General features: G+C 36.7%; 1 protein-coding gene across 2 annotated transcripts; it reads right to left on the reverse strand.

Annotated features, from left to right (window-relative positions):
* Window positions 1–7,346: 7,346 nt before the first annotated feature.
* On the reverse strand, window positions 7,347–20,660 carry LOC146633698 (nuclear GTPase SLIP-GC-like). 2 transcript variants are annotated; one of them, XM_085352432.1, is made up of 20 exons: window positions 20,594–20,660; window positions 19,870–19,988; window positions 19,129–19,158; window positions 19,026–19,050; window positions 18,750–18,839; window positions 16,496–16,583; window positions 12,638–12,854; window positions 12,326–12,547; window positions 11,114–11,320; window positions 10,848–11,023; window positions 10,136–10,229; window positions 9,969–10,056; window positions 9,699–9,820; window positions 8,849–9,019; window positions 8,611–8,765; window positions 8,367–8,484; window positions 8,069–8,177; window positions 7,843–7,973; window positions 7,517–7,598; window positions 7,347–7,417 (listed from the first exon to the last, which is right to left on the reverse strand). In XM_085352432.1, exons 1-20 carry the CDS (start codon window positions 20,658–20,660, stop codon window positions 7,347–7,349), a joined length of 2,382 nt encoding a protein of 793 aa, XP_085208558.1. The 2 variants fall into 2 exon arrangements, with proteins under 2 accessions (XP_085208558.1, XP_085208559.1); XM_085352433.1 differs by lacking the exon at window positions 19,129–19,158 and having other exon boundaries at window positions 19,876–19,988.

The following is a 20,660-nucleotide window of genomic DNA, read 5'->3' on the forward strand; positions in this document are numbered from 1 at the left end:
CATGCGCTTCACACACACAGAAGGCAAACCACAGAGACACGATAGGCTTAACAAAAGAGACACTAAGGACAAAACACATAAACAAGACTAGGAAACAAAAGAGAACCAACAAAATTAAACAAGACACCGGAGACTATAAATATAGATAACAAACCTCAGAACCCCTATGAAATACTGAACTCTGGGCAAAATGCAAAGTATCAAGTGAAATTATTCCTGAGATTGAAGAAAAAGAACCATGAGTCCATAACAACAACAAAAAATGCTGGGACTAAGACCCAGGACAATGACAAATATAATAGACTGATTCAGTATCTACTTACATGTGGTCTCTTCTACTGAACTGAAGTCTGTTTCTTCTGTGTATTTTGCACTTTGTATGAATAGTCCCCTCCCACCACTGACACAGATCACATGGTGACATATTTTGTGTTACGCAACAGAACAGCAGATCTTAAACACTGTGTCATTACTCAGATAAATCTGTTGATTCATGTTGATTAGAAGAAATAGAAAAAAAATCATTCTAGCAACTTGAGTTTAGATGTGTGGAGTTAGATATGTTATAGAAGGTGTTGAAAGTAATGCAGATACCAGAGAGTGAAGCCAAGTTGCAGACCCTGAAGTTTTTTTTTTTTGTTTTTTTTTTAATAAACTGGTTTCTTATTTGCATAGGCAGAAAGTTGCTGTTGATATCCAGGAGCAGGTAGAGGTGATTTGCACACTAGCTTGAATACCAGAGGCGGAGCCAGACATTTGAAACACCCGGGGCTTAGCCCTGAAGGGTAGTATGCATGTGGGATTTCTTTCTTTCTTTTTTTTTTGGGGGGGGGGGGGGGGGGAGAAATGACTGAAAGATTAATTGGCTCTGTTTTGAATTTTGTTCAAAAAAAGAATGACTTCATATAGGGAAAATATATATCACATATGCAGGACACCTTAAACTAGTTTTTTAACTAAGCAGCAAGGCAGAACAAGGTCAGGGCTGTATCAAGACACGAGGAGTAAACCCCAATTCAACCAGACCCAAAACTGATCAGAATTAAAACAGGACTACAACAGTTCAAAATCAGGACTAAGGACTTAACTGGTGGTGGTCAGAGGGCCCGGTGGCGCCAGTGTCCGGCAGCCTCGCCTCTGTCAGTGCGCCCCAGGGTGGCTGTGGCTACAATGTAGCTTGCCATCACCAGTGTGTGAATGTGTGTGTGAATGGGTGGATGACTGGATATGTAAAGCGCTTTGGGGTCCTTAGGGACTAGTAAAGCGCTATATAAATACAGGCCATTTACCATTTACCATTTAACCAAGACAGAACCAAAATCAGAACTAGATGATAGCAGCACTAAAAATCATTATAGACCTGCACTACACTTATTTTTTTAATTCTACCAAAGTCCACTATTTAGATTGAGAAAAGTTTATATAATTATTTAGCCTTGTTGTGCAAACAAGCCTAATAAATGTTCAAGCTTAATAAATGTAGAATTTGAAAAATAGCAAACCTAAAAAGAAACACTAGGTACGAGATACATGAGGACCTATGATACGGTGATACTTTTGGTAAACAACCATTTGACTAACATGTGTGTCTCACCTGCTCTTGTTCATCTCTGTTCTGTCCTCATTCTCCATCTCCCTCTCTGTTCCTCTCTCTCTCTCTGTTCCTCTCTCTCTGTTCCTCTCTCTCTGTTCCTCTCTCTCTGTTCCTCTCTCTCTCTGTTCCTCTCTCTCTGTTCCTCTCTCTCTCTCTCTGTTCCTCTCTCTCCCTCTTTGTGCTGACAATCATCAAATATACAGTTGAAACCACATATTTATGTACTCTTCAGATCAAAACACAAACACTTTTTTAATTGTAACATCAAATCAGACTAAATGTTTATTTTTTTAGATTGATAAATATAAAAAACATATTTGTTAACTTTAAGAGTAAGGAGAGAAATTATCTGTATTTCTTAATTGCAAATGGCACCAAATTGTATGCAAAACTGAGCCACACTTATGGAGCTCCACAGTTCTTTTCCTGGTGTTGTGGTTGACATCTCTTGATTTTCCCATGTCACAGAAACAGGCTCTGTGTTTTGCCTTATATGCATCCACAGGTGTGCCACCAGTTTACTCACCTGGACTCTACTAACCTATCAGAAGCTTCTTCAGCTCAGAATGGAATCATCTGGAGTTTTCTTATTAATTAACAATAAACTTAGTGTATATGTACTCCTAAATTTGATGAAAGTGATAAAAAATAGACAGCTCTGTCTCTCTTTATTCTGACATTTAACTAATTCAAAAGATATTTCAATATTTATTTAACCAAAACAAAACAAGTTTACTCTAAATTGATGTTGTACAGTAAAAAAATGTTCTTGTGTTTTCCATAAAGTGTATGTAAATAGATGGTTTAAACTGTGAATATACTGCTGTGTATTGAAGTTCCTCTTGTTTTGCATAGAAATATACTGAACAACATACAAAGCATAATATATAAAATACTACCAGAGTTTTTTCTTTGAAAGAAGCTCCTTATGTCCATTCTTGTATATCAGTGCATTACTGAAACCGATTTATTTAGCCGTGGAGGGTAACAACTGAAAATATGAAATAAACACACATGTAAGCTAAGAAACAGCATTGTTGTTGTTCGGCTTTTCATTTCGCCATTTGTTGATTCACTTGAAGACCAAGTAACGTAATATGGGTCAAGTGATCAGTTTGATATCAATCTTTCGTGATGCACCGTCATATTTACATTATTTGTACGGTACGAATGATTTGCTTTGGTACCTGGTCAAACTTAAGCTCTCCTTAGTATGGCTGGCTCCGTTTCTCCAACAGCGCACTCACTGCTGGCAGCAGCTGCCCCGCCCTCTCGCTCAGTCGCTTAGTGCCTGAGCTCGGATCATACCAATATCAGGGGGGATTCACGCACAGTCGTAAATTCCCACAGTGTGCACTATGTGCTTCGAATATTGTGTGTACTTTTTGTTTTATACAGTTGTCAGCCAGACATCTAACTATGAAAAAAATTACACTCCAAAAGACCCCGGGCTTCTGACAAAACAACCCGGGCTTAAGCCCAGTAAGCCACCCCCATGCTCTGCCCCTGTTGAATACCCGCTCCTAATTTTCCTCAAAACCAATGACCTCTTGCACAACCACCACTAACACCATTTATTATGCGTGCAAACAAGTTATTATCTGTGCAAATGATATGGTATCCCTATCCTGGGATATCAACAGCAGCTATGAAGACTATATAGATGTGCTCATTGCTGATGCAGGCCTTAACATGTAAAGACTGTTGTTGTACCTACATGCATTTAACCAAAGACACACACACCAACTAAAACTGAGTGCAAATATTCGGGTACAAATCCACACAAGGAAACACAATGTCAAACAAAGGAAGTCTGGAAAGCAAGGATACTTATTTTACTCCGTACTTTGATGTGTTCTTTTCAGCCTCTCTTACATTTTCAACAAACATATTTGTTAATCTTGATGTTTGTTTCATTTCATCATATCGCTGTGACCTCACAGATACAGAGCTTTGTTACACCACTGTGCCAGGGTGTAAACACCAGTCACCAGCAAATTCTCCATTGAATGGTTTGCAATTCTGGAGAAGTGGCCTTGTCACAGCATCAGAGGAGCAAACCAAGCAAAATAATTTTTAGGAGTGATCTATGAATGGCTTCATGTGTGTGAAACATGTTTATATTAGGCAAATTTTAATGGCTTTATATTCCAGGATTTGGCTGTTTTTTTTTTTTTTTTAAATTACCTGTAATATTCTCTTTATAAACTTTACTCTTGGTCTGATTTTAGGAATCACAGAAATCCAAGCTAAACTGGCACTGGAAACTAAACACAAGGCAACACAGGCTTAAAACATGACGAGAGAACCACAGCACAAAGAGAGGGTACAACACCACACAGAGCAAACACAGGGCTTAAATACACACTGGTAAATAATCAGGGAACTGGAGACAGGATGGAAACACACCTGGGAGAAATTAGAACTAATGAGAGAAGGGGAAGCAAAACTAGACTCACTGCATGTAGGACTGGGACTATCAAAATAAAACTGGAAACAAAAGACAATCCACAAAGACACGGACTTGACACTGAGAGACAGACTGAAGGAATATGACACATGGAACACAAGGAAGACACTGACTTAAACTAGAAGGCAGAACAACAAATAACATCAAGAGAATAAAACCATGAGTAACTAATAATCAGGAAGTAGAACTTAAACACAAAACACTGGGTAACAATCAGGACCATGACAAGCAGATTGACATTTCTGGCTTTTAGCCAAGAAGCTGTATAGCTTTTGGTCATGTCACATTGTATGAGTTTACATGGTCACAGGGGTATAAAACCAAGCATTTATGAAACAAACAAACAACAAACATTTATGAAACAAGATCTTGTTTCAAACTACAGTGATGTGAAAAAGTATTTGCCCCCAACATGATATGTTTTTTTTTCTTGTATGTCCATTTTGTGTTTACTTGTATAATTTTTTTCTAATGTTTTAATTTGTTTGCTGATCTGAAACACTGAAGTGTGACAAACACAAAAATAGGAAATTAGGAAGAGAGCAAACACGTTCTAACACCACTGTATGTTGGTCCTGAAATGCAATTTTTTGGTGGGTTTAGGGCAAAAAGATCTAGGTTATAATAAATATGTTTCCATCTTATGACTAAAATAAATATTTGCTTTCACTCAAGATTTATTAAACAGTATACAATATCAACTACACACATTCTTTTACAATCAGTACAGATTAGGAAGCAAGAAAACAAAATAATATAAAAACTACATCACATTGTGCTGGGAAATCCAGATGTGTGACTCCAACAGGAAGCAAAATAAACAATGAAACCACCAGTGAGCTTTAATAATTGCTAAATTGTCAAGACAGCTTATAAAAATTATTGCCAAGAAACAGATTTTATTACAGCAGTATAATCATCAAAAGTTATCTGTGGCTTTAACAGTTATTTAATTTAATATTTAGAGTTGGGGAATGGCTGCAATCACAGCATTGTAAGATGGCGGAAGAGGCCCCCTCCTCGATTCAGAGATGGTCTGAAAAAGCACTTTTGCAAATATGTAATGTCTTGATAAATTGAGCAGATATTTGAAGTTTACACAGCAACATTCTCGCATGAAAATATCTTAAAAGTTTATTTTGTGATCCAGAAAGAGTAATATTTCAAACTCCGCCACTATGCGTTCCTCTGCCACTGCCTCATTTGAGTTTTGGAGGAAATGCATTGTGGGATATTGCATCTCATCATTTCGAGCTGATTGGAGACCAAAACAGCCAATCAGATTTTTTTGCATCCAAGTTTGAGATTGGCTGGTTTTGTGGCACAAATATAAGGGTGTGCAGAAAGAGTTGAATGCACACTGGCAGAAATGTTGAGAACGCGAGCAACACATTGCGAGCAAGCGTAAATGCAAAAACTGAGCAGAAGGGGCTGCTATTCTGTGTGTGTGTGTGTGGATAATAGCAAACACCGGAATAAATTTTTTGCACGCAACAGTGAATTTTGTTCACTCAAATTTAGCTTTTCTTTGCTCAAAATAAATTTCTCCTCAAAATGCAACACTTGTGCCTGCAAATTTTTTTTACTACGCTCAGAACAGTGGCACAAAAATAACGCCATAGATAAGAAAATCTGCTGGGGGCAAAAAGGTGTCATGTTCTTAATGAAATGACAACAAGACTGAGTGACTTTCAGTTTCTGATTAAAAGAAAATGAAACTGAACTAAAGATCAAATCCTGCCACTTTTCCATTTACATTTTGTTCTCATACACAAATCTACTTAATGCAAAACTTCCCAGAGGTACAGGAAAATTTGCATTAAGCAAATTGTTTCTCGTACACATAATTAACCTCTGCTTCTGTCCTCCACTTCAGACATGAAAACAAGCACAAGAATCAAACGAAGCAGGGAAAACAGTCCACACCCAAAACACTAAAAGGCCTGGATCAGTTCTGTTTTGAAATCTCTCGGCCCTTATTTCTGAAGTGAAGTTGTGGTATATCTTGATTTAAAAAAAATTTCTTCATGTAAAACTAACCTTTTCTGGAAGAATAACACAAAAAGAAGGTTGGCAACAAAAGTTACCCTCTCACAATTTGCACCTTTACTAATGTTTTATTGAACAGTATACAATATCAAACACATGCACACCTTTAGATTTAGAGCAGATTGAACTAAAAACAAATAAAAAAATGTTGCAAATAGCTGAATGATGTCATTTTCGTCGTAGTTTAACAGTTTCTTCTATTTTGCAACATTTCTCATGTGGTCATTGATATGAACCATCATCGTACAATAAGTAAATCTTTGTCCTTAAAAACTTTTAATTCAAGACCATTATTGTGGAGTATGTCTCAGCTCTGTGACCAATGAATAAAAAATATTAAAAGAAACTTGCCAAAACTGTTATAACTGTTCTACTTGGACACTTACTCTAAAACCTTACTGACTTTTGTAAGAGAATTGCAACAACATAGATAAATAAAGAGCAATTGTTGAAAAGGAAGATACATGTGAAACTATCGTCTTCTTTCAGCTGCTTCTGTTTAGGGGTCGCCACAGCAGATCTGCCTCATTTTACTCTATTCTTGGGATTCTCTTCAGTCACACCCTCTGCATGTCCTCCACCACATCACTGCATCTTCTCTGTGGTTACATGCTTTTATTTTTTTTAACTAAACTTCTTCTGAGAACATACATTTTTATTTGCTTTTAACTGAAGGACAATTTCACTGCTACCACTGACAGTAACCAACTTGCCTCACTCTTTCACACACTTTTGAAAACAATCTCTACAAATCTCTGCTTATTACTGACAAAAGTAAAAAAAATTGCAAAAAGCTGCAAGATTAAAAAGAAAATACATCAACACAACAATATAATGTCTTTGGTAATGATGTTACCAAAGACATGATTTCTGAACTGCATTAAGTGTGTTTAAGTAGAACGAATGTAGGACACATTTTGAAAAGAAACTGTTGTTGGTACAATAATAATAATAATAATAATAATAATAATAGTAAAAACAAACACTTAAATTTAAAATTGAAAACAAAACATACGCTTGAAAGAATCAAAAACTATGGAAAAGATACACTTAAAAATCATAACATAACATGGAACATGAATGGAAATCATATTTGCTTAAAATATGTATTGAAATTTGTATGTTTAAAAAACAAATACAATATTGAAATTGAGAATCTCATTAGTAACATTGTGGAATCAGTTCCTAGTCAAAATATGGCCTTTTGATATTCCCTCAGTTAGTGACATTTCTTCATCTGACGACTGCGCTATTTTCAAGTTTGTCATAATTTTCCTTCACCATTGAAAGCTCTGTTGAAAAATCTAAAACAAGCAAACAAAAAAAAGTCAAAAATATTAAAAATAAGATATTCAGGTTTTGGTGAAGTTGAAGTTGTATTTATTGTCTTTAGAAATGTTTACCTGGAAGTGAGCAGTTATCAGTCTTAAGTGAGAGTTCAATTGATTCCATCATCGTTTTCTGCAGCGTCTCTAGGATGTATTGCTAAGATAGTACCAAACTTTTAATCACTTATCAAAGAACCAGTGAGAAATACATTTTAAAAACATAACTTAAGATGCGTTAGAGGTTGCTAGGACTGAGGAAAGTACTCAAGGAAACACACATTTCTCATCACTCAAACAGAAAAAGGCAGGTGTGAATATTGGACAAAGGAAAATTGATGTGCAATAGTATGGTTTAAATTGTGTTCAAATATAAATATGTTTAAATATAAAATATAACAAACCATCAAGGCATTCAGCTTCTCCAACATGGTATTTTTCGCCTGCTCAAACATGCTCTTATTTGAGTGCACATGTCTCTCAATAGTCTCCCTCATGTTGTTCAGTGTGCCTGATCCTCTGAATGCTGCGGCCTCTAGAGTAAGACATAAAACGTCTGTCAGACTTTTGATGCAGAATCATGATAAAAAGAAATGTATTTTAGTGGCAACTTATAAATCTCTTTATTACTGATGTAGCTTTCTTCCATAATTTCTTTAATTTTCTGTGTCACACTGTTGTAGACATCTTTCTTCTGCGTCCGGATGATTTTATTGAGTTTTGCCTTGATTTTTTCCTCCTTAGAAAAAAAAAAAAAAAAAAAAAATAATATATATATATATATATATATATATATATATATATATATATATATATATATATATATATATATATATATATATATATATATATATATATATATATATATATATATATATGAATCATTATTTTTCTGTTTTCACTAATATTGGGAAGTTTAATCTTTTACCTCTGTCTTGAGAAATCTCAGCTGCAGTTCAACATCTTTGTGGTATTTATTCAAAAAATCGGTGTTAAGTGAAAATGTTTCAATTACACCATTAAATGCGCCGCATTTAACTTCATTTCTGAAACATTTAAACAGGATGCTTTTAACAGACAGAAGTAGAATTTTTTATTTTAAAACTGACTTTTACATATCCATTTCATGTTTTTATTTGTAAAAAGGTGTGGTATATAATGTGTATCCTTACGGGAAGGTCTTTCTGAAATCTTCATCAATGCTGTCCATCAAGTATGAAGCTAACATCATGTTAATGTTTATTTGCTTCCCTTTTTTTTGTTTGTAGATGCCACCACTCTGAACAACACGCTTTAGTGTCCCGTGAAAAGCACTACCCTTCTTTCTCTGAAACAAAGTAGAGAACATTTTAACACATAATCATATAAAATGCAAAGTTCCTTGTGTTGATGGAGCTAGCTTATACATACATAATACAAGAAGGTCTTCAGTTTTTGTCCATATGAACAGATGGAGCTTTCAACTCCCTCGCTAAGGCATCTCTCAAAAGTCCTATAGGCCTCTGCCATTGCTTTTGCGACTTGCGTAAGTTGTTGGCTCATTGTTCTCTCAAGTTCTCCACACACATGTTTTTCGCTAGCCTAAAATAAATTAAAAAAAAAAAAAGAACATGTTACAATTTTTATCAAACTATATCAATTTTAAAAAGAGCTTCACAAACGAGTCAAAAGTAAAAATACAAGCGAAAAAAAGAAAAAGAAAAAAAAGCAGCATTTCAGATTAAGGAATAGGTATGGGCAATATTTTTTGGTTTGTTTGGACAGAACTTTGAGATTCAAAATTACTAATTCATCAACTACTCACTCAACGCAACATCCAATATTGGATTATTCACAACCTGCAACTTATCTTAGAGAAGTGCTATCCTGGCACTTTCTTATTCATGTCTAAGAATGTAAGAATATCTAACACAATAGCAAGAACTGTTCTACTGGCCCTCTCCTCACTTACAACATGCTTTCAGGACTTAATGAAACTGTTTAAAAACATACATCATACCAATATTCTTTGATTAAAAATTCCCTTCTGAGTAAATTTCTTTTATTTTCTCAAGCAGTTGAAAATTGTGTTTTATTCTGCTTTATAAAATGTTGTATTTTTACTTTGCTGTTGCGCTTTCCTAAAAATCTTTAAGATTCACATTTCATGTGCACCTTGTCATTTTCCAGTGAAACTGAACACACTTTACTAAACTTACTTTCAATAAACACAGCTTTAAAAACATATTAATCACAAATCTGAGTATTTATTACCACTTACCACTCCTCTGCAGTTGGCCCCTTGAATCAAAGACAGAATCCCATAAGCTCCAGACACAAAGTTGAATGTCTCTGAGTGACAGTCATTGAGATCTTGCAAAAATTGCTGAAGTTTGGGTATTTCTGTTAAAAGGAATTTGAATGCTGAAATTTTACATGACTGTGCATACTTTGATTTAAATCCAATCGTTCACTCTTGCTTCAGTTAAAAAATGCAAAAAAAAAAAAAATTCTTAGCTATAATATTGTCATTTAAGGAGACTTTACCTACCAGTTTCATCTGCATTTAAGCGTTTCTTTTTTAGAAACTCTCTGGAGCTCACTGTGAAGACCTTGAAATGGTCAACAGTGAAGTGTTTCTGGGGAAAATGGATTTCATTTGAACACAATCTTAACATTAAAAAGAGTTGTTGTGTTAGTTTTCTTCAGCTTGCTCACCTTAATTTTGTGTAGCCTGCTGAATTCTTTCCTCACTTCATCTTTGACTTGCATGTTTCTTTTAACTATGAGGTCCCGGCGTTGAGCTGCTGAACTAGAAGAAAAGATATTTGCACATATAGTTGGACAGTAAGGGGGAGTCTCTAACTAGACCCTTTTAAAGTAAGCAATAAGTGCACCCTCACTGGGTACGTAACAGCTAGGTACTGCTGATAAAATGCACTTGATCAATTAATTAACGAGTGAGCACCACTTTAAAAGCAGACGTTGTTGTTGAGACAATCCTATAAGTGGCCATCTAAGAAAATTCACCTGAAGGTCAGACTGAAATTCTCAGTGAAATTCGGGGAAATACAAAAAACAATCAAGAGCTACATGTCAAGCTCTACAGGCTTCAGTTAGCATTCTAAATGTCAAAGTTCACAATGATATGGTTAGAACAAAGACTAAACAAGTATGGCTTGTTTGAAGAGTTATAAGGGGAAAACCTCACTTCTCTGGAAAGAAGGTGGCACCATGAGGATTGCAAACTGGGGCTCATTTTACAGCCACTGGAACTGGTCACTGGTAGCTTGAAGTTATTAAGTTGACCTTGAACTTCTATGGTATACCGAAGTATTCTAGAGCCTGTTGTGGGGCATCTGTCTGACACCTAAAGCTTTTCCAAAATTGGGTGTGCAGCTATACACATTTTGTGTCACAACGTACTTACTGATCATCTGAATCTTCAATGTGATCTGACTTAGTGCAGATAAATAGGATTTGTCGACACTCGCCACCATTTCCAATATAGCTGCTGGCACTTTCCAGGATCTCCCAGGCTTCTTTTTCTGCGATTACTCTATTAATCTCAGTTACAATCCACACAGTAGAACAATTTTCAACAATCTGAAAGAATATTATAATTCAACTGTAAGTAACTTATTATCAAAACTTCATATTTAAAAATAGACAGTAGTGAATATGTGAATAAATTACTTGTTTCCACATTTTATCTCGACTCTTGTTACGGTCACCATTTCCAGGAAGGTCCACAAGTGTGACATGCTGGAGAAAATCATTGTTTGGCACCCTGACAGTCACACATTTCACTAGAGGCCAGTACCACTTCTTTACATCTTTATCATTTCCCTGTTTAGAGTCACTTCTTGTGTATTTGACACATCTTGCAGAGAGTTCTTTAGCCTGCAATAATTTAAAAAAAGTAAGACATCATTACTCTAAGCACTACAGGTGTTTTACAAGTTAAACCATTAGAGCAGCAGAAAATATGACAGAAAAGCACATTTTTTTAAAAAAACAGTGCACACAGAAGAAAAATAAATATTTCATTTATTTTTAAGATATTTACTTACTTGCATGTTTTTCCTGTGTTTAAAGCAAATGTGAACTCCTTACGAACCCAACCAGCTTTGATGTTAGGAAGACCCCAAATAGGAGCCTTGTAAGAATCTCTGGTTTTAATACCAGATCAGTGCATCACATTGGGAGCACAAATGGGATTGTGGGCCTAATTTATTTCACACATTCACTGTGTTGCAAATTGTAAAATCATAACCCAGAATCAGACTATTAAAGTCTGGGTTCTTGCACCTTGTCCTCTTCTCCAAAGTTAAATTCAACTTAAACAATGCACATTGCAAGTACAGATTTGCATTTGTTCAGAGTAGGACTGTTTTGGTGTAATTTAACCCTTAGATACTGGTCAGATCAAATTTGACCTGTTGTGACATTTAACAGCAGTAAAATCCTGAAATGTGACAACTTTTATTAAAATGACTCAAAAAACACACATACTTCAGCTGTACTTGAATTTTGAACCAACTTTTCAAATAGAAAAAGTTGATAGATCCATCCATTCATTCTCTTCGACTTATTCAATCTAGGGTCACAAGGGGGCACAGACCTATTCCAGTTGCCATATGGCAAATTGGGTTACACCCTGGACAGGGTTGCCTGTCCATCACAGGGCTAAAAAGAAACTATGAACTAATGACAGATAATATAACAAAATAGAACAGATTTTTAGTTAGTGGACAATGATCTCATACATGTGATGTATATTGGGCACACTAGTTAAGTTGCACAGTTGAGGATTACTGAAACCAAAGCTGTATGTAAATTATACCATCCTGAATACATCACCCTTGCAAGAATGCGTCAGTAAGTAATAGAGCGGTGATGTCTTACTGATTCACATGTCAAAATCTTCCTCCTGCCTTGGAGAAATTCTGGAATTTCTCTGAAATATTTTCCATCCATGAGATCTTCAGAGGACTTTCCTTTCCATTCTTCTCCATAGAGCGCTGAAAACTTTTCACTGATGTCATGATAGTCATTATCAACATCCATTTCACAGTCTTCATTATCCCCAAGAAATTGATGAGATGACCACAACTCATCTTTCCACTCCTTAAAAACAAAAATGCTTTTCAGTTTTATTAAAAGGGCCTAAACCCAGAATACTAAGAAATTATATTTCTGCAGCTAAAACTAATTTACCTCTGGTGTGATGAACTCAATGTCTGCCTCATAGTTAGAGCCTTGCATGTTAGCCTCCACTTTGATCATGACTGAGGTGCATGCACTGACACTTCCAGAAGGCAAAAGGTTCTTCTCTTCAATGATGGCATTTATCAGAGAACTCTTTCCAGCCCCAGTTTTACCAAAGACACCAACCAGCTCCCTCTTGTCTGTCTCCAAATCACTAATTTTTTTCCTGTTAAATAAGATTGTAAATATGGGTTAACTGATCCAACTGACTACACAAATAATCATCACAATGCTTTTCACGTTTCTATAGCTTTTGTTTTTGCTAAGAACTCAATCTTTTAGATGCTATCTCAGAAAAAATTATAGAAATTTAGTAGCTGAAGAATTAAATTTTTACCTCAAATTTATGGATACCATAAACAGCAAATAAAAGTAGCTGTACTATACAGAATAAAAGTCTGGCAGACTTAAATCGAATCCAAGTGAGACTAATTGTGATCCACACTAAAAGCATTGGAATAATTCATTTTCTGTTATAACCTGTCTGTCAGCAATACAACTTTAAACTAACTAATAAAGTAAGTAATAGTAAAAAGGTCTTGAGTCTTACAAATTAAATAAGGAATGAATGTCCATGTTACCATGATTATTTATGATTCTAGAATCACTTGCTGGCAAACAAACAAACATGGCTTTCTAACATGGCTATACAGACACAACAAAGGATATGGAAACGTAATACTCACTTCAGGAAAGCACTGAGCTTGTCTTTTTCGTGTAGTCTGGCATGGACGAATTTCATTATGTTTTTTACATCAGACAGCACGATTGCTTCTGTAAGCAAAGAAGTAAACAACTATTTAGCAAGAGCTATAAACCTATGGATCCATCCATCTTCTACTGTTAATCCGAGTCCGAATCTGAATTTGACGCAAAAGACTTTTCTCACAGGATCAAATACCCTGGTGAATCCCAAAAAACACATATAGATTGGTTTGGAAAACTCCCATGCAACCTAGAATATCTTTGGCGGCATACAGTGCTGGTACAGTGTTTTGTGATGATTACGATGGCTGTATTTTTATTCCTGAGTCAAAAGGTTTATTTCATAGCTGGACTGTGCCTAGCACCACACTGGCAAAAACCTTTCGGCGGTAGTCCACCACCTTGGTCTGTCAGTCTAACTGCACTGTCCCACCTCCATGTGACATTGTAGAAGCATATCAACCAAAACAGCCGCACCACATACAGATCCCTGAGAAAAATAAAGGAGAATATCATCCACCCCAGTTGTCTCAGTAACCTTACACAAAGTAATCTCTCTAATTCTCACATTCGATCAGTCTTGCTTCATGGACTCATTGAAAACCCCCCACTTTTTGGTTCAGCTACTGTCAGATCTGGAAGAAGTGGTGAAAAGATGAATCTGAAAAGCTAAGAGAGAAAGAGAAAAAAAATCCACTTACAATAAATGCAACAAAATATGTCAAGGTAACTGACACCGACACCAACAAGTAACAGGCCCTCACACTCACAGGAGGCTGATGTTGCTCGCATCCACCATAGAGAAGTACAGGAGGAACAGCAGTTCCCAAAAGAGTGAAAAAGGAATGGAGAAAGGTGAAATTACCATGGTAAGAAAATAGATGAAAGGACATAATTTGGGAGAGATTCAAGGATTACGGTAAAATGAATGGCTACTTTGACGATATGCCACACCTAATCTTTAAAGTGTGGCTTTATGCTACATTGCAGTGCAACTAAGATATGCTGACCAAACAACAGCTTTACCAATCTGATTAAACCTGTTTAGACTAACATCTAGACTAATTGTAAAACAACAAGTATCTCATTGTTCCAGCATCCAAGAGAAGTAACTGCTAACACAACTCAGGACTGATGCTGTATAACGCAAATGCTATGGCAACGGTGGGACAGGTCACGTCAGGTCAGAGGGGATTTTATGATCACCAGATCTCACAGAGCTCCAAGAACAACTGGTGTATTGAAGGGATTGAGCACGAGAGCAGCTGAGCTTAAAGAAAATATTGTGGCTACGCTGGAAACCTGGATCCTCCATGGTTGATTACCAAGAGTATGAGATGTATCCTCTGACAGTCTATTAGAAGAACTGAATGCAGCATTATGGATAATCTTTACTATGACCATCACTGAAACCAACCAGTTGATCTACACCACAGAAGCAGTGATCTTTGGGATGCTTGGATACAAGATAAAAAAAAGGCCACAAGAAGCAGTATCCTCCATGAAAAAGGAGACTAGAGGCCAAGATCAAGGCAGCAAGGATGGAAGTTAGCCAATTATAAGAGCTCCAGAAAGGTGTGATGAAGAAAGGGATGCTTAAGAAGTACAGCAAGCTACCCATGCCTGAAGCAAAGACTCATAGCCTTCACTAGCCACCTGAAGAGGTACACCAGAAAGATAGAGGCCAGGAGGACAAGCCAGATGTCCTTCTTCAGTAAACCATACAAGGTGTACGCTAAGTAGCACTGGAAGAATATAAGAACAGCAGCCCCACCAATTCTGGAGATGGAGCAAAAAGACTGGCTGTAGTGATAGATGTAACTATATCAAGATATGATGTCATTAGGAAGAAGTAAAACGAGAAGCTTGAGAAATTCCAAGGGCTGAGAGAAGAACTTTAGAAGATGTGAAGGGTGAAAGCAGATGCTCTTCAGTAAACCTTCCAAGGTGTACGCTAAGTGGCACGGGAAGAATATGAGAACAGCAGCCCCACTAAGCCTGGAGATGGAGCAATGCTAGAAGAGCAAATGGAAGAAGGACAACATAACAATAATGCTCAGTGGCTAGTGGAGCTAAGAGCAGACCACAGCAATCTCCCTAAACTGGCCTCAATAAACATCACAGGGGCCTCAAGGACCAATAGAGGCAAAAGAAGACAAACAGAAATCTAGACAAGAATGCTTCTTACCATACATGGAGGGTATAATGACAAATCCAGCACCCTGGCATTGTACACTAAGCACAAAGAAGTTGTCAAAACCACTATCCAGGATGAACCAACAAGGGCCTAAACCCAGAATACTAAGAAATTATATTTCTGCAGCTAAAACTAATTTACCTCTGGTGTGATGAACTCAATGTCTGCCTCATAGTTAGAGCCTTGCATGTTAGCCTCCACTTTGATCATGACTGAGGTGCATGCACTGACACTTCCAGAAGGCAAAAGGTTCTTCTCTTCAATGATGGCATTTATCAGAGAACTCTTTCCAGCCCCAGTTTTACCAAAGACACCAACCAGCTCCCTCTTGTCTGTCTCCAAATCCCTAATTTTTTTCCTGTTAAATGAGAGGAAGAGTTAAATTTTTACCTCTAATTTGTGGATACCAGAAACAGCAAATAAAAGTAGCTGTACTATACAGACTTACCAGAAATTCACAAGAATAAAAGTCTGGCAGAAGTAAATCGAACCCAAGTGAGACTAACTGTGATCCACACTTAAAGCATTGGAAGAATTCATTTTCTGTTTTAACCTGTCTGTCAGCAATACAACTTTAAAGTAACTAATAAAGTAAGTAATAGTAAAAATACTTCACCAGTCAAGAAATACATTGGTGAATACTAGCACAAAATGTAGGTTCATGTAGGCTCAGCAAAAAGAAAACTGTTATTTCTTGTAATGAACATCCCCCAACAATGAAAGACAGCTCATGTGCTCCCAAACAATGGAGGTCTTGAGTCTTACAAATTAAATAAGGAATGAATGTCCATGTTACTATGATTATTCATGATTCTAGAATCACTTGCTAGCAAACAAACAAACAAACATAGCTTTCTAACATGGCTATACAGACACAACAAAGAATATGGAAACGTAATACTCACTTCAGGAAAGCACTGAGCTTGTCTTTTTCGTGTAGTCTGGCATGGACGAATTTCATTATGTTTTTTACATCAGACAGCACGATTGCTTCTGTAAGCAAAGAAGTAAATAATTATTTAGCAGGAGCTATAAACCAGTGAAACCATCCCAATGATCCTTTCTCTGAGTCCTTTCTGAATGACCATCTCACCATATCACTAATTTCTCACTCCACTCTCACTTGTGAACAGGACCCAAAGACATATTTTACTCGAAGCAAAAGTGCTTTCCTGAGTGGCCACTCCATTCTTTTCTCACAGGATAAAATACCTTCTCGAATTCCAAAAACCCCAAATAGATTGGTTTGGAAAACTCCCGTGCAACCTCAAATATCTCTGACAGCATAAAATGATGGTACAGTGTTTTGTGATGACTACGAATGCTGCATTTTCATTCCTGACTCAAAAGGTTCATCTAATAGCTGGACTCTCCTCTGCACTGGCAGTTCGGAGTTTTTCGTTCAGCTACTGCCAGATCTACATTCCACTTGGCCTATCAGTAACTGCCAGCTGATTCTCGAGCCCCACAAGCTCAAAACCATGAATGACAGGATTCCTCCCCAAACCTGATCCCTCCACCTTCAGTGCCCACCAGGGCTTGACTGGTAATCTGGCATACCAGACATTTGCCTGTTTTGCCAATGTGCTTTTAGACCAATGACTGCTGTGGACCATCCACACAAACACTGACAGCTGCCTATTCATTAATTAACTGCTATCATTAACTGACACTGTTTTACCCAATCAAATCGCTTAACACAACCAGGCCCTCTCCACCTTTGCTGTGCACTCACACACCTTGTAGAACAGAGTTTATTGTGGAAGAAGTGGTGAAAAGATGAACCTGAAAAGCTAAGAGAGAAAAAGAAAAAAAATCCACTTACAATAAATGCAACAAAATATGTCAAGGTAACTGACACGTTAGCAGCTGCGCCATCAACGGTGGTACCAACAACAACACCGACACCAACAAGTAACAAGCCCTCACACTCACAGGAGGCTGATGTTACTAGCATCAGCAAAGGAGAAGTACAGGAGGGACAGAAGTCCACAAAAGAGCGAGGAAGGGATGGAGAAAGGTGACATTACCACGGTAAGAAAATAGATGAAAGGACATAATTCGGGAGAAATTCAAGGATTCCGGTAAAATGAATGGCTACTTTGATGATATGCCACCTAATCTCTAAACTGCGGCTTTTAATTGTCACATGTTACATTGCAGTGCAACTAAGATATGCTAACCAAACAACAGCTGTACATCTAGCATCTAGACTAATTATAAAACAACAAGTATCTCATTGTTCCAGCAACCAAGAGAAGTAACTGCTACCACAACTCAAGACTGATGCTGTATAACACAAATGCTATGGTATTGGTGGGACAGGTCACGTCAGGTCAGAGGGGATTTTATGATCACCAGATCTCACAGAGCTCCAAGAATAACAGGTGTATTCAAGGGATTGAGTACGAGAGCAGCTGAGCTTAAAGAAAAGATTGTGGCTACGCTGAAAACCTGGATCCTCCATGGTTGATTACCAAGAGTATAAGACGTATCCTCTGACAGTCTACTAGAAGAAGTGCATGCCAAGGTCAAGGCAGCACAGAGGGAAGTTAGCCAATTATTAGAGCTGCAGAAAGGTGTGATGAAGAAAGGGATGCTTAAAAAGTATAGCAAGCTACCCATGCCCAAGGCCTTATAAACTGCTAGGCAAAGACTCATAGCCTTCACTAATCACCTGAAGAGGTACACCAGAGAAAGAGAGGCCAGGAGACAGTCAGGACCCATTAACCAACCCATGGGCTGGAACTGGGGAAATATGAGTAACTCGGCCCTGCCAACCACATCTCACTAAGCTACTGGAGTAGTTCAGCTCCTGCCAGTCTCAGCAAGAGTAACTCCGGTTTTGAACACTCCAGCCCCCTTCAAGATGACTGGTTCTGAGCTCATGGTGTCTTGTAGTAAGCCCAGCTAAGTCAGGCTCCTCGGCTCCAATGTTAGTCAATACAAAATGTAATACAAAGAGGAAAAATGTTTGAACATTATGTATCATGCTCATAATATGGGAACTTGGCAAAAACATTAAATATTTAATTATGGTATATGTGGCATGCGAGCCGTTGCCTCTTAAAAATTCTATTTTATTAACATACTTTTACACCAATAAACCAATGAAAAAAATGCCATTTTTGTTAAATGGCATTGTTTATAGAGAAATACCCAAGTATGGTCTTGGTTGGGAGCTACGTTGTCGTTTAGCTGGTGGTTGCAACTTGCTGGACTCGTCTGGATGTTCAAACCTTCTCTTTCCTAATTGAATAAAAATAAAATAAAATAAAAATAAAAATGTACAAATAAATAATTTTAAATGGGATTTGCTCAGGAGTGAAATTTAATACTCAAACTGACTGGTATTATTCTGTCCAAGTGAAAACACTGTTGTCTTGAAAATACTGCTAATACTTGTAATATAGGTAATAAAGGCATACATCTTACCTTTATCACTTGTGGATGCCAAAACCTGGGGATCAATGTACATATTTAATGCATGAAAAATTATGTAATCAAATATAGGAATTTAATTATATATAAATCTTACCTGATCTATATCAGGTGCTTCTTTTTGCTCCTGTTAATAGTGCAAAGTAACTGAAACACTGTAATTGCTATTATTGATCTTGGCCATTTAAATGAAATTGTATTTAACTTACTTGAACAGACAAATTGACTGTTTCCTGATTTATGTTTTGTTCTTCCTAGTAAGAACAAAAAATTCCAGGTAAATAGTTTTGTGTTAATGTGTGTTTGCATATACTAATCCAATTCTAATATAAATTCACAGAAATTGAGATTTATCAGACCAAATATAACAATATGCAAAATAACTTTAGAAATAAACTGACTGAGAACCTTCACAGACAACTTTAGAAATACTAATTACATGCAGTACAATTACTTTTTAAAATTTATTTATTTATTTATTTCTGTGTCTGTCCCGTTTGGTTCTTTAGCTGTCAGAATTGTTGTCTGAAGGCCAACAAAGATACCCAACGGATTTACTTTACCAAGTGGATCATCACAGCTTTGCCGTATTGGTCCATTTGATCAACATTTGTTATTATTATTTATTTTATTTTCAGTTGTTACAGATGGGACAGACATGGTTAGGGGATAGGAAAGGCAGAAAGAAAGATGAAAGAAAAGAAAAACAGAATGAAGAGGGACAGTGCGAAAGGGTACTTAAAAAGAAAAACAAAAATCTCGCTGATCACCTATTAAGAGAAAAAAAAGAGAAAACAAGCAAAAAAAGAGAGCAGCATAATAAACACAACACAAGTACAATTACCTTTAACTGCTTTAATTTCTGCTTGAACGTTAATCTTGGTCCAACTTTTGGAATCAACTTATCAATGAGTTCATCATTAAGTTCATATAAACTTTCCTGTGTAATTTCTTCATCTGTAATTAAAAATTTAAATCTTAGTAATGCAGAAGTGCAAATCATTTTAAAATTACTACACATATGCATATGATGAAGGAGAGTTTAGTTATTGACACAGCTGTTAAAGTGTAATTTGCCCTCACAGGGGCAATTTAATACATTGGCTCTTTGAATTGAAGGCATGTCATTTGTGTTTTCTTTTATTAATTTATATTTTACTTTTCTCTGTTAAATTAACAACCTACAAGATGCTACAGAAAAGTAACTATCATAACTATTATCGAGATTTGTATAAAATGTACCAATGTGTTGCCGTTGGTGCATATGTACTACTCCAGTACAGTAGGAAAATTACCTGCTTTGCTGCTCAACAAAGTTGCAGCATTTATGTCTACACTAACAGATTCTTTTTCAGTATTCATTGGCTACTCTCTTGCTACAAGTTGTTGCCGCAGTGGGTGGCTCCAAATGCTTCATTAGGCAATATGCTCTTCCTGATACAGACCCAAATCTCCAGCTGGAAACAATCCAGTGACCTTTCGCTTGCCAAATTGTCATGTTAAACATCACATTATTATTGTACAAAATCTGTGCTCATCAGTGATGCATAGGTATACCTTACCTTCAAATTTATCCATCCACTTTTGTAGATCCCATTCAGTCAGTTTGTTTCTCACAAAATCATCCAT

The sequence above is a fragment of the Diplotaxodon limnothrissa genome, linkage group LG4, assembly GCF_057381915.1.
Source record: "Diplotaxodon limnothrissa isolate DT_005_m linkage group LG4, D_limnothrissa_male_GT1.1, whole genome shotgun sequence".
Lineage (NCBI taxonomy): Eukaryota > Metazoa > Chordata > Actinopteri > Cichliformes > Cichlidae > Diplotaxodon > Diplotaxodon limnothrissa.